Raw genomic sequence first — 15,018 nt, forward strand, 5'->3', positions numbered from 1 at the left:
TAAAATGAATCAGGGCAGTGTTGGCTTTTAGTGTGAGATGTTTTTTTTTTCCTCTGGATAACATTAGACAAATTGTAGTGGAGGGGGCACGATGGCTTAGTGGTTAGCACGTTCGCCTCACACCTCCAGGGTTGGGGTTCGATTCCCGCCTCCACCTTGTGTGTGTGGAGTTTGCATGTTCTCCCCGTGCCTCGGGGGTTTCCTCCGGGTACTCTGGTTTCCTCCCCCGGTCCAAAGACATGCATGGTAGGTTGATTGGCATCTCTGGAAAATTGTCCCTAGTGTGTGATTGCGTGAGTGAATGAGAGTGTGTGTGCCCTGCGATGGGTTGGCACTCCATCCAGGGTGTATCCTGCCTTGATGCCCGATGACGCCTGAGATAGGCACAGGCTCCCCGTGACCCGAGGTAGTTCGGATAAGCAGAAGAAGATGAATGAATGAATGAAATTGTAGTGGTTGGAGAAACCACATTTGACTTTTATTTGGTTATGAACTAGAGCAGAAATTGGTTTGATATCACCATTTACTTTGAACATAGAAACATTTGTGTAAAAAAAAAAACTAACCTTTTTTGTTTTTTGGAACTTTTCTGTAAAAATATTACCTGAAGTAGGCTAGGTAAAAACAGAAACACTTATAAAATACTACAGTTTCTTACAGTGTTTACCTTATATATAAGATATTAAACACCGATGCTGAGTGTTACATATTAAAGAAATTCAATGATGAATACGGTAACAACAAAAAATGCATGAATTCCATTTTCGGCCTTTGATTAAAAGAGTAAAGTTTAGGAAAGTCTTTAATTTTCATAAATATGTACAGCAGAAAATTCAAGATTGGACAAAGTAAAGGGTTTCACAGGCCACAGAGTTAGGATATCCACCTGTTCGTTTAGCTAGCATGTCTCAGCTGCGGCGTCATTGTGTCAACAGTGTGTGGAGGGAGTTGAATGGGATTATGTGCAGTAATATGCCAAAGTTCATCCTTTGTACTCTTTTATGAAGGACTGTCATTCAAGAACAATTCTGCCTTTATTCAGCCTTGTGAGATAAAGTGTTGTGATGTGTGCGTGGCAGGACTGTCAGAGATGCTGCTCATATACAATGCGCATTATATGACAAAAAGGCTATTATTCTGGTAGGTATTTTGTGTGTGATGTGCATTAGGGATCAGATTTCCGTTTATCTCTGACCATTTAGTTAGAAATGATTCAGTCATTGGAGATGCATTAATTTGTATTACTGTTTTCAGGGTGATGAGCTGGAACCAAAACCAGCACAAGTGGAGCGTTGAAATGGAAGTATTCTGAGCCACTGGGATCGGCCATGGTGGTGCTTACTATTGGCACTTTCCATTGTGTCAGACGTAGTGATTTTGAATATAGAGCATAGGGTCAAATACAGTCTACTTCCTGCCATTAAAATAGATGGAACTGTGTTTTTTTTCTGTGGGAAAACATGTTCTGGTGCGTGAGGTATCATGGTGTCTATGGCCACCATCATATCAGATCATGAATTAAAAAAAAAAAGTTAAAAAAAGGTTCTCTCTCTCTAGTCCAAACATGGGTGACATATTTTTAAGTCAAATGATACAGCAGCTTTGAAACAGTCTAGCAAGTTAGAAATCAGTTCCTTTTTGAGTAGTAGCTCAGCACTAATAGCTGAGTGAGTAAAAATATCCCAAGATGTACATATTTTGATAACTTAAGTGGAACATTCCAGTCATTCCACTCCAAAAACTCTCAAGCACAAAGACGGTAAAAAATGTTCATATAAGCTAGTCCATTTAACAGCCAGTCCTCAGACTGGCTCCAGTCCGTAATGGGATTCAGAAAGTCCAGGTGCTATGCATCAAACACAGCTAATTGTTTGCAGTGCTGCTTGTCAAGTGCTTCTCAATCTGGCTCTCCCAGGGGTCTGGGATTTACTTCCCGGCGGTCCTTGACACTGCATTTTATTATAAACAGTACTTTTCCCAATAGGAAACTTCTAGATGTGTGCATGCACCTCAATTAGCAAATTCAATTTTAAATATGTTTATTTTGCTTTAATTACTTTAAAAGGCTAAAAATTGGCTAGGAATTAATTACTAAGGCAATCAGTCATGGCGGATAAATATATTAAATAGGAGATTAAAATTCACTGCCTGGCCAAAAAAAGTCACCACTTAGATTTAACTAAGAAAATAGGTAAGAGTCATACATTGGATAATTACTGCAGTGATTAAATTCAACAAGTTATTTAACCCTATATGATGCACTGAGTAGCTTTTTATTTTTTTAAACAATGTCCGAAGATAAACCCTGTGGTTGCGGTAAGGATGTTACTCTGTTCCAGAAGGGACAAATTATTGGCCTGTGTCAAGGAAAGAAAACAAACTACTAAAACTACTGAAACTACTAAAATTGGGCTAAGAAATGTCTAAGGCAAAACCTTGCTAAACCCTCAGGGGAAAATTGTATACTATCATCTTTGAGGAAGAAATTTGGTCTAAGAAAATCTTGAATGATCATTATCAGACATCACTTAAAAGTTTGGCAAAATCAAGTTGTAACAGTAAAACTGTTGAACTACTATTAAACTATGTTTAATAGTGAAATTAGGAGCATTTCCTCATATATTGCAAAGAGAACCCGAGTAATCTGGACTAAACAGCTGTGTGGCCATAAGGGCACATGATCTGGGGACGATTCAGTTGTTCAGGTCTTGGTGCAGCAATGTTATATTAGAAAAAAATGACATCAGCTGACCACCTGAACATACTGAATGTCCAGGTTTTTCCATCGATGGATATTTTCTTCCCTGACAACACAGGAATATTCCAAGGTGCCAATGGCAGGATTCATCAGGCTCAAATTGTGAAAGCGGTTCAGGGAGCATGAGACATCATTTTCACACATGGATTGACTACCAGTCCAGACCTTAATACCATTGAAAATCTTTGGGATGTGTTGGAGAAGCAGCAGAGAAATGAATACAACTCTGGATGGAAATAAATATTGTGGCATTGCATAAGCTTAGCAAAACAATACCTCAGACAATGTGTGCCATATTCTAATCAAAAAGTGGGCAAACAAATTAGGCTTGATCCTCATGCTGCCGTAGAGCTACAAGAAAATTGGATTTACCTTGGTGTTTTATTACACATCAGAGGAATACTATTAGTACTTAAAATAATTTTAAAGCTAACATAATCTGGAAAATAAAGTCTCATCAAAGGTTTACTAAGGGTGTTAGTAAATCCGACTAAATAGACCAACAAACCAACCTGTATAGTTTATGCATGATGGTAATGGGTATTACGTAGAATTTCAGGTAGAGTATTTGGTTAGTTAATTGTGCGCAACATGAATCGTGGGTTATCGTGTCTGCTTTAGTGATAAAGAATTCTGTGGGTGGGTATGACATTAAAAATCAAAAACAAAGGACGTGTAATTTGTAATTTGGAAAATATGTGCTAGGTTTTTAGCAAATGTTACCAACTGAAGTAACATATTTACATTTAGTTTCTTCTCCAAATGCATTTGGGTTAGAAAACTGTTAACATGTAATGCTTACGCTTTCTTTATTGAGGCAAATAGAAATATAAAAAAAAATCATAATCCACAGAATAGGTCCAATCAGAAGTGGGCAGGATCAAACATACTGTAAACATAAGCATTTCCATAAGCATAAACCAAAAAAACAGTCAGACTCAAATATAAAACTCTTATAAGTTTTGGTCTTAAAGTAGCAAGTTTATGATGAGACCTTCTAATGGGACAAAGACGTAGGAAAGTATAATAAAAAAATATAAAAAAAAAAACATCAGAAAGAAACAGTAAACAATCAAAGAACAGCAGCAGCCAAATGCACCAGTGTGCACTCAATCGTATAAATAGACAAGAGCTAAAGAGCTAAACATAGAGCACATGGAAACAGTTGGGAAATAAACCATTGGTGTGATGTGATGAAGACAAGACAGAAGCCAAAACAATAGAAGTGTACATCATGTTTGACAATGATGGTGTAAATAATCCAATTTGTTTGCATCCATTTTAACCACGACTGTATTTCACATGCTGATGACGTGTTACAGATGTGTTGGCAACATGGGCACAAAAACACAAGCCTCGATGAGTAAAACCTTTGGACATGTCACAATGACATGACATATAATCTACTGGGTTAGAAAGAAATCAGCCACAGCTTCAAATCTTCGGATAGTGATTCCACAATATACCAAAAGACATATAATGGGAAACCTTTTGTTAACAGAAACACCAAAATGAAACCATTTTTTTTTTTTATCTTACGTGTTTTTGTGCTTAATCTTTCTTTCGTAAACAGAAAAATATATCTCATAAGACATAAGACATAAATATACAGTATAACAATCCTGACTCACACAGACCACTAATCACTAACATTTTATGAGTTATATGATGTGTAATATATTTTATGTAATATATTTGATGTAATATATGAGATGATATTTTAAGCAAAACTAATGTAAGGTCTTTTTTCCATACATTCATAAGTCTCTATAAGTCTTTATGGCCTCATATCCTCTTTTTGTTCAAGTGATCTGGCAGAAAAGTGGATCATAATTGTGAACACAATACATCCTCTGTGCATTTCTAAATGAAACACTCCTTATTTTTGAACAGTCTTAAACAATCTAGAGCTGTTTGTGGGAATGATACTGTTAAGAAGACATGTGGTGGATATGATAAAAAGTGGGCTTGAACAAAAGCTCTTCTGCTGATGATTGTTTAGAAGTATACAACTGGGGAGAAAATCCTCATGCTGCCGTAGAGCTCCAAGAAAAAGGTTTCTTTATCAATTACATGGATTTATTTTGTTGTTTTGTTACAAATCTGAAAGTCAGTCTACAACCCATATGTAGATTTTACTTGATGTTACATGATGAATCTTTACAAAAAAAAAGTCAAATCCTATAGTTACATAAATGAGCTTTTCACTTGTCAGTTATTTGGGTGAGATGGATGCAACTGCAGGCCAACAAACAGTAAGGCAATCTCAGAGTATGTAAGCAAGCTCAAAACAAGCATTCTGCAAACAGGAACGCAAAGTTGAGGCAATGGCACAAAAACAGTTGGCAAAAACGTAAACAAAAAAAAAAATAGAAAAAGAAAGGTTTCCATTTGAACTTGAAAAAAGGTGTACACTTCGACAAGTGGTTGTGATACTGAAATTGTCTGAGCAGTGTGTGTGTGTGTATGTGTGTGTACTGAAGTGCTGCTGAATTCTCAATCTGATCAGATGTCATTTTGTAATACAGCAGCTCAGACAGTAGCTCTGATGCTAGTCATAATAATAAAAGAGTCTTAAAATCTGTTGTTTTAAAATATATATAAATCCATATGATTTCTGAGAGATTTATATTTAAAATTTATGGAAGGAGCCTCCAGTTTCAGTGTTTTTGTATTGTCCACGACAGGAAAAACATCAGGATAGACATTTTTCTTTCTTTGAAACATAACATTTTATGTTATTTTGGCTCATTAACTTGATGAGTGGGCGAAAACAAGATTGTTTATAGTGCTTTATTCCTTCGAGCAGTTGCTCAAACCCCGTGGAGATGCAATGCAATGCAATGCACAGGCGTTTCTTCTGTTAATTTCAGATGAATTTACCCCAGAGTTGTGTAAATAAACCACCATGTTCTAACCTTTCCTAAGACACAACACACGAGCTCTTCCTCTTTCTCTCTACCAAAGATACTGTTAAAAAGAGACTTGTATGATAGAAATGCAAGAGTGAACAGGCAGTAGTTGCTTTGGTGTTGGAGATGGGGATATTCTGGGCTTTAAAATGACACACAACCTTGTGACTTCTGAAAAGGCATTGAAAATTCATCTGTTTTCCATATTTTGTGGGGGGTTTTCAGTAATTAAACATTTTTATCCTAAGATCGGTACAACTTTTCTGTATTATTGCTTTTCTGTCAGCAATAAGGTGTAAACTAGGTGAGTTTTCTTCTTATCATTCTGAGTATGACTTCTTGACTCAACTCCTGTCCATTGTCTCTCGCCCATTTTACAGATGTTTTACAGATCTTCCATATAAGTAAATGCAATTATAAATAGTTAAAATTCCAATTGTGGGCAAATGGCTATTGTTTAAATGATCATTTTAATTCTATTGAGCAAATATGTTATTATCACCATTGTCATTGTTATTTATAAATAAATCAGCTTTTAAATAATTCAAGCAGTTAAAGAGTAGTTAGAATAAAATGTCAAGATTTTCATATGGGGGGACACGGTGGCTTAGTGGTTAGCACGTTCACCTCACACCTCCAGGGTTGGGGGTTCGATTCCCGCCTCCACCTTGTGTGTGTGGAGTTTGCATGTTCTCCCCGTGCCTCCCCAGTCCAAAGACATGCAGGGTAGGTTGATTGGCATCCCTGGAAAATTGTCCGTAGTGTGTGTGTGTGTGTGTGTGTGTCCTGCGATGGGTTGGCACTCCGTCCAGGGTGTATCCTGCCTTGATGCCCAATGACGCCTGAGATAGGCACAGGCTCTCCATGACCCGAGTAGTTTAGATAAGCGGTAGAAATGAGTGATTTTCATATGATCAAACACATCCCTTAATCTACATCACAACAATTAAATAAAGTAAAAGAAGCCTCAAGGTTTAAAATTTCTAGAAAGATCAGTGAATATCTGTTTAGCAAATTAATCACACAAATGGTTACGAAAGAAAAGTAGCTGTGATGCTGCTTGTTTATTAGTTACTCTTTAAGTGTTAATAGCATACAGATGGTGTGTGAGTATTTAAGGCATATATTATTGGCTTATGTCGTAGAAGTATAAAGAATTATCATCAGTTTTTCTGCATATTAATAATTAATTTTGGATAATTAAGCATATAAAAATGAATAGTGCATTAATCTAGTTTTTGAGGAAACACAGTGACAACTAAATGCAGAATAAGGAATTTATTTATAACAGTTACAAAGAACAAAATATTTAAAAGCATTCTTTATCTTACATATGCTGTACAGAGGTGGCACGTATTTGATTCTAAATGATTCTGCAAAAGGAACTAGAAGTATTAAATAGAAAACCAAAAAATATTAAAGTTGAAAAAATATGAAATATTTCATTTATCTACTGTACAAAATAAGAAAGAAAGAGAATTGAGCTGAAAATGGAATCCATAATATGGTACCCTGATACAGTGTTTAGGCCGTTTACATGATCAAATAAAAAAGTATTTTACATAACAATGTGATGGTCATCTTATAATAGCTAAAGAAATCCCATCTTATTATAGCTAAAGAAAAATCTTGGCCTCTTTGGTTCCACGGTTCACTATAATACATTTGAACAGAATTTATTTTATGTTTATAAAAATAGCTTTTATTTTAATGGCAAGTTTTTTTTTTCCATTTCTTTTACTCATAATGCGACTTTTTCAGTGCAAACATCATAACATCGTAACAACCATTCATTCAGAGAAGGAAGCGAAAGACATTTCAAGTATTGAAAGATAGCATACACCTACTAGCTAGTTTGTCTGACATGGGACTGTACTATACATTGCATAGTTTGTGTGGCACTTATTTGAAAAAAAGGATTGTTAGCGAGCACAGAGGTGCCACTCGGTACCCTTTAAAGGCATTTCAATTAGCAAGTGCTATAAATTGTGCATTTTGGGTTTATTTATTTCTTCTACTTTTTGAAAGTTTTTTTTTGCACCCCTAGCTAACTGAAAAATGACAACTTGAAAGAAGAAATATAATATTCTACAGATATTTTAAGTACTTTTGGAAGTTTTTTTTTAGCAAACAGCACTGTAACACACACACAAGCAGAAATTTAGACACATAATTCCCTTTACTCTGTGTACAAATGTGTTTATAAAAATAAGCACTCGGGAGGGAAGAAAACTATAAATTCATGTCTCTTGCTATAAAAAAAAAACCCTTTATATTATGTAATGACAAATGCCTACTCATGTCCTGTGGTAATAAGCCGCACTAACGTGAGTACTTGCGAATGCAGCATGTCTTAAACAATATGGGTCAGTTGTTTGACCGAGTTTGACAGATGAATACTGCTTGATGGAGGTTCTAAAATGGATCAGTTGTCGTGATTTTCCAATGGAGTGGTTAAGCAAAGTGCTGCTGTTGAAAGGATTAAATGGGGAGTTGGTCAGTGCTTTTGTATACAGTGAAAGAGGCATTGCAGAGAAATTCTGGGGGGTTCAGGGAAAAGACCCTTTTCTAAGGCTCCTATCATCTCGATTTTCCAAAATTTTAGAGGAGAGAAACATAAAAGAACCAGCAATAAACTTAGAACACAACTTTGTCATCCCTTTGAGTTCAGCACCTCCTGAACAAGCCTGTACTCTTAGAATAAGACTGTAACACATATAAATGAGTCTAACAGGAAGATATTATGCAACATAAATATATGTACAAACGATTTGTGCATGCATAGGTGTGTGAGTGTGGACATCAGGGTGACTGTTTGCCCAGCTGTTTATAAATATCATTTTACAATAATTTGTTCCATCAATGAACGTTTACAGAGTGACAAGTCCTTAAAAATCCCCGTTCAAGCGCATCCACACTCCTCTACGATCATGTTGGGTACATCACGCTTGACAATGTTGTACTCATCATCAAAGTACAGCATGGACATGGTGCTGAGTTTGGTGGGGATACAGCAGGAGTTCATGGAGCCTGGACTCATCCCCCTCATGCGGTACTGGTTCACTACAGCGGTGTGAAATGATGATGCTGATCCTGGAACTCCAGCCATGTATGCCGGGCAGCTTCCCTCACAGTAGTTGCCAAAGTAGCCTGATGGAGCGATGATCCAGTCGTTCCAGCCGATGAGGCGGAAGTCAATGTAGAACTGTTGGCGGCAGCACAGGCCGCTGGTACCGTCACACTCCAAGCCGCGTTTGCGGATGCGGTGCTTGCTGTCTGTTGCACGTGCCTGCACCACCAAGAAAGGTCGGTGTGACTCATCACCTGAGTTCACCAATACAGGCAGAACACCTGCCACCTCGCAGCCTTCGCACCGAACATCCAGGTTCTGCCTTCGTGTACCTTTGGAGAACACAAGTTGCACAGCATCAGTAAGAGGGAACGTGTGCCAGCCACTGCGTTTCAGCTCCACCCGCTTCTCCACCAGGTTCCACTTGCTGCCTAGGCCTGGTTCTTGGTAGTATACTTTAACCATGACCTTCCTTCGAGTGCCCTTCTCCAACAAACTAGGCAGAAGTTTAAAGTACAGCCACAGGTTTGCCTGAGACACATAGAGGTTCTGGTTGCCTTCATTGGAGATGATGAAGAAAAGGCTAGACTTCGAAGACAGCAAATCGTCTAAGAGACGGGAAAGAAACGAGGAAAGGTTAGGTTATTGAAATATCATCAAGCATAGCTGAAACAGCAGGTGCACACTCTGTGTAGCCAGTAGAAGTATTTCAGTTGAAAAACCTGATGCCGTGTCACTATAACAGCCAGGCCTGGACAGAAGGCTAAGGACATTAACATGCTGAGAGGGCAGTAGATCGCCATGAATAGGCTCCCTAACTGGGAACACTTCAACCTAAAGTGATCAAATGGTGTTAGTGTTTCACATTAAACGACAATGTGGGTGGGAGGAGTTGTCAGAGTCTGTTCCTCTGCCACGTCTCCCTCTTTCTCGCTCTGTTCATTCTGCCTCTCCTTACTCACTCCTTACTAAATCTGACACGCATGAACTTCCTAGCATTCCTTCTTTATCCGATTCCAACATATTAACATCTCTGTAACAGTCTTTTGAGTCTGTGGCTCAATTAAAATCGGGAGAAGTGTGAACTCCCGCAGCTCCTTTTTGGTGAAGGGGCCATGGTGACATTCTATGAACTCGCCTATGTGCCTGATGACAGCATGGGCTGCTCCGTTAGCCCAGTTGGCCACGAGTTAAGGTGGAGATGAGGAGAGGGAGCCTATTAGGGCACAGCTAGAAGGTTCAAAGCCTTGGCAATGAATGCCTTGATGACACCTCAATGAGGACACAATAAGCGTTGTGATGTTGAAAGCAATCCATACAGGCATTCTGCATAAGACTAGAAAAGGTGGTTAGAGAACAAGATCTGAGGAAACTATTTAAATGACACAAATTGTAAAATAGGAAGTAGATATTATTTTGTGTGCATGTGTTTACTTTGGTGTTTGTTACTTTTGAGTAATAGAATATAACTGCTTTTTTTTTTGAAAAAAAAAAAGGAAAAAAATCACAAATAGTTTAAAGGAAAGCAATGTTCAGTGTGCTTTCATTGAATCTGTGATGGATGACATTTAATTATAAGATAATAGACAGTATATTTAACCATTTAAGCAAATGCATAAAAGCATGTTGTGAAACAATAAAGTAGAAGTTTCCTTGAGTAAAGTAACTCCTGGAGACCAAAGTCGTAATTTTATGCTTATTTTTAACCCAGTTGTAGGTAAACTGCTCTATGCTGTATAGCCTTATAGCACAAGTACAATAAGCACTGCAACAAACAGATTAGTGGAGACTTCAAGAAAATATTGTACCGTGGTGCAACATCTGCCAAAGAATCTCACTAACGTCCCATTTTCCACTCTTACTAATTCATCATATATCTTCAGGTGGCAGGACCATATAGTACAAAGTCCACAGACAGCTGTCAGTGAATGCAAATTGGAGATTTAGTGGAGAAAGACAAATCTACGAGGTCAAAAGCCTCAGAAGTTAAGCCTGGCCACTACATGGAGTGCAGGACAATACCTGGGTGGGCCCCATCGCCAGCAACAATACACACCACTCAGCATGCCTCCACCTGCACAAGCTCTCACGGATTGGAGAAGTAATCTCCATGTCATTACTCAACGTCTCTGTACGCAACCGACCACAACCACCTGGACACCAGTGAAGGACAATTTAGTCACAGGAAGTGTTGTGTTAATCCTTGTTGCACAGTAGTTACTTGTTTCATTTACTGATGGTTAAAGAACATAACAGATCTTAGAACAGCACTTCATATACAAAATAATCATAAGCTTCTGACAGAGTTGTGTAAAAGTGTTGTGCATATGGCAGAGAGCATTGCATTTCAGTCACACTTTCCTCAACTATCAAAGTAAAACATTTCACAGAGCAGTGGTTGGAACACTGACAGGTTGAATCCTTCTCACCTGTAATTTCAAAATTCAATCAAGATGTAAGAGGAATAAAAGGCCCTAATAAGCTTGCATTTCCAGAACTGAGCCATTTTTACAGAAAATGCCACAGATCCCTGTGTCACCCTGCATTTTTAATGAGATGCATGAGCAGCCAAGTTGACATGCCAAGGAGTTCACAAATCCAAGTCTAAAGCCAAATCTACAGCCTCCCGAAAAATACTCAGTACATATTCAATTCCTCCTATTAGACATAATGCATAAAGGAAAATGGGTTCGGTTGAATATGAAATTCAAATGAGCTCGATGTTGTCAATTAGCTTTTTTTTTTCCTTGAAAGTTATATATAGAATAGGAATCGCAAAACTGTGCATTAGTACCTATAGGAAACCTGGCTAATTATGGTTCCCTTGTGTCACACTTCATTTTCAAGTGCCACCAAGTTTCATTATGGCAAACTGTTAACGGAACTTGATGGTAAGCCATAGATCACTGTGGCAAGCGGACCAAAAGCAAAAAGTCCACTTGGAGATAGCCTTGCCCACAAATGACAGCAATGAAGCACTAATTTCATACATGAACTACAATATATCGCACATATTATTTATTTAATGATCCAGTCATCATGTTTACTTGGCCTAAGAAACCAGTCAAGAAATGATATTTGCCAACACTTATCTAACAAGTCAGCCTTGATTTTAATCTGCTCTTACCCCAGGTGCTGCAATAATAAAATGCTTTGCATGGTATGGACCTAATTGTTTTCACATGCTGTTTACAATACATATTAAAAGAGTACAAAACCTGAACATTTCCTCTTGCTAGGATGGTACCACTGTTATTCTGCATGTTTACCTATACATATAATAAGCTCACCTAATGTATTTTTAAAGCTTTGCTTACAAAAACTATTCATGTATCATATTTCATTTTTTATAGGAACACTACACACACATTTCCAGGTCAAGGAGGGTACAAAATACCATCCTGCAAGCATGCAAGGTGCAATCTAGTACTGTCTGTCTGAAAATATATATCAGATCATTTGTCTACTCTAATTGAGTGTAACAATGCAAAATTCATTGCAGCAGATCTGTGTACAAACACAAATTGGCTCTTGAAGCTAACCCAGGCTTTACTCTGCACAAAGACCGGCTTAGCGATTTGATTGCGCCTAAGTGGCTGCGGTGGTCTTTGCTGTGTGATGTTCTCTACGCTCCACTGCAGCATGATGTTTACAGTGGATCACACACACACACACACACACACACACACACACACACACACACACACACACACACACACACACACACACTGTTTATAGATACCTCGTGCCAGCACATTCCCATGGGAACGTTTGGTTCATACTGATCCCACAGTAAAGCAAACACAAGTAATGCAGACTGAAATTCAGGTTAAATGTTGGCTACATTATTGACAACGATGTTTAAAAAAACGAGTGACACGTGCGCACCGATAATGCAGATGCTGGGATGAAACACACCTGTCTCTGCAAAACTGATGATTTCTGACGTTTCCTCCTCGACGTCATTGGCATGACTTGCGTGCCCGTCTACTTCGGGGATCTCGACCCTGCCGTCCTCTCGCACCTTCCCGGCGTGCAACTTACGCAGCGCGGTCACCATGGCTGCCTTTGGTATGGGCTGAGTGATGTTGGGTCTCTCCCTCATCTGCAGCCTGGTCAGGATGTGTCTCTTAACCGCCTCTACGAACTCCTCGTCCATCCTTCCCGAGTCGGCAGGCTGCGTGAGACCACACGACGCGCACGAATCGCGCGACGCCGTCGTGTGCGCCTCGGTTTCTGGCGCGGGCGTGCAGTGCGCGGATAACGCGCAGGCTAAGAGACAAAGCACCTTGACAAGGAAACTTCGCATTCTTTAAGAGCAAAAAAAGAAAGCACGGAAAAAGGAGTCACTAGTTTTTACTTCGAGGATGAACAGAGCTTCTGATAGGTCGTTTTTTTTTTGTTTGTTTTTTTTTTTTTTAGAAAGGCTTCAGTCTCGTCCCAAACGAAAATGTTCTAAGCGCAAGAGCAAGTTGTAACATCCAGAGCATGTGTCTTCCTGTAAGGATGCACTAAGATCTTCTATGCGAGAATTTACAGACTTCATTGGAATTAGATGAAATGACTGGAATAATCATTTTCTTATATCTTCAGCTCTTGGTCAGTCAGTGATGTGTGATCGAAAAAAATCACGTTTTTGTCATAGTACATTGTGATTTTATTGTCTCCCCGTTCCTACTTGACAAAAGTCTCAGCATCGGTGGCAATTCAGCGTCATGCCATGGCTAAAGAAATTATTATGGAAGCAATATTATAGAGTAAATAATTGCAGTTCATGCCCATGTATGTAGCCTGTCAAGTTGCAGAGTCTCTGGTCAGTTACAAATATCCATAATGGTAGAAAATATAAAAGATGCCACTACTTTTTCCCCCACGGCACAATAGCTAGGTGCTTGACATCCGCCTTTCGTTTTAGGTCCTGTTCTTCTTTGTCTCATGTGTCGTCTTCCAGTTTGCGGTGTCCAAGTAATTCTTCATCGCTTTCATGGACACGGCGATGCGCTCGTATGAACAGCTTTAACCCCTTGCGATCGCAACATTGTACCCCTTTAGACAGAAACTTTTTATACAGGAGCCAGAACCACGTGGGTCGAGCAGCCAACAGGAATTCCCTATAGCGGATTAAAGCCTCAAGCAAACGTAGTGCGACTTCCTGATGGAGCTCTCTACATGTGGACGCATGGCATCCTTAGCGACCTGAAGTGGACAATTTTGTCGCTGTCATTGACGCTCAGTCCAGATATTCCCAAAGTTGGGCAATTGATGTAATCACAAAAGAAATCACAACCCAGCATGACCAAATGTATTATATTTGTCATTGAATTCTTCTATATATTGGTTGAAAATCTGCATTAAAAAGTTAACTGAATTGAATTTGGATTTATCCAAACTTCAATCCACTACAGCTGTAATAAATAAGCAAAATGTTTGTAATTTAACATAATCTACTATTGTTGCTTTCAGATACATAGCAGGATTCTTTCCGTGTACTTTAACTTATTTTCATGCATTTGCTTACAAAAAAAGCATTAATGTGCAGTAAGAAATCAAACTCACACATGTACAAGTCTTCAGTAATTCAAAGTAAGACTGGGGTGCAGTAACGTTTACATATACGTTGGTAAATCTCTGTAATATATATTTTGGCACAGGAAAGTTGTTCTTCGAAACAACATATTTTATTAACACCAAATCAGAAATGAACATTCAGAAGCAAACAGCATTCTGTCCTGTCACAACTCACTATAGCAAGAATACCTTGCAATGTAATCATTAAAATAATTCAGAAATCAGATTATTTTACTATTCATGTGAGAAGATATTTACCATTTAATGCGTTAAACATCCTTTTCCTGTGAATTATGCATTATAAGAAAAATGTATTATATGAAAAATCTAGTGACCCACAACAATGACTCAACACCTTGACCCCTGTTAAATATTTGGGATCACAAGTAACATGGTCAACAGAAAACTGTATCATGAGAAAGTTACCAAAGATCATGGGAAGAAAAGCACTACCGTTTCTTCATTTAGCAACATAACTTAGAAAGTACTTTCCTGTTACCCAATTAATAATATTAATTTTTAAAATTACCCAAATAATAATATTCAATTTATTAAAATGGCTTTAATGTCCTTGTGCCATTACAAATGCTGGCCAACCACAAAGTATGTATTTGCTAATTCTTTAAAAAAAAAAAAAAAAAAAAACCAACTTTACCCTGTTACTCTTTTACTAATTACTAGAACTAATTGCAGTCAGCGAAGTGTTGTTT

The 15,018-nt window shown here is 38.2% G+C and overlaps 1 protein-coding gene across 1 annotated transcript; it reads right to left on the bottom strand.

Moving 5' to 3' along the window:
* Window positions 1-6,952: 6,952 nt before the first annotated feature.
* LOC132856133 (inhibin beta B chain-like) lies at window positions 6,953-13,887 on the bottom strand. Its single transcript, XM_060885583.1, has 2 exons — window positions 12,659-13,887; window positions 6,953-9,348 (listed from the first exon to the last, which is right to left on the bottom strand). Exons 1-2 carry the CDS (start codon window positions 13,047-13,049, stop codon window positions 8,573-8,575), a joined length of 1,167 nt encoding a protein of 388 aa, XP_060741566.1. The 5' UTR covers window positions 13,050-13,887; the 3' UTR covers window positions 6,953-8,572.
* Window positions 13,888-15,018: the final 1,131 nt, after the last annotated feature.

The sequence above is a fragment of the Tachysurus vachellii genome, chromosome 1 (genome assembly GCF_030014155.1).
Source record: "Tachysurus vachellii isolate PV-2020 chromosome 1, HZAU_Pvac_v1, whole genome shotgun sequence".
Lineage (NCBI taxonomy): Eukaryota > Metazoa > Chordata > Actinopteri > Siluriformes > Bagridae > Tachysurus > Tachysurus vachellii.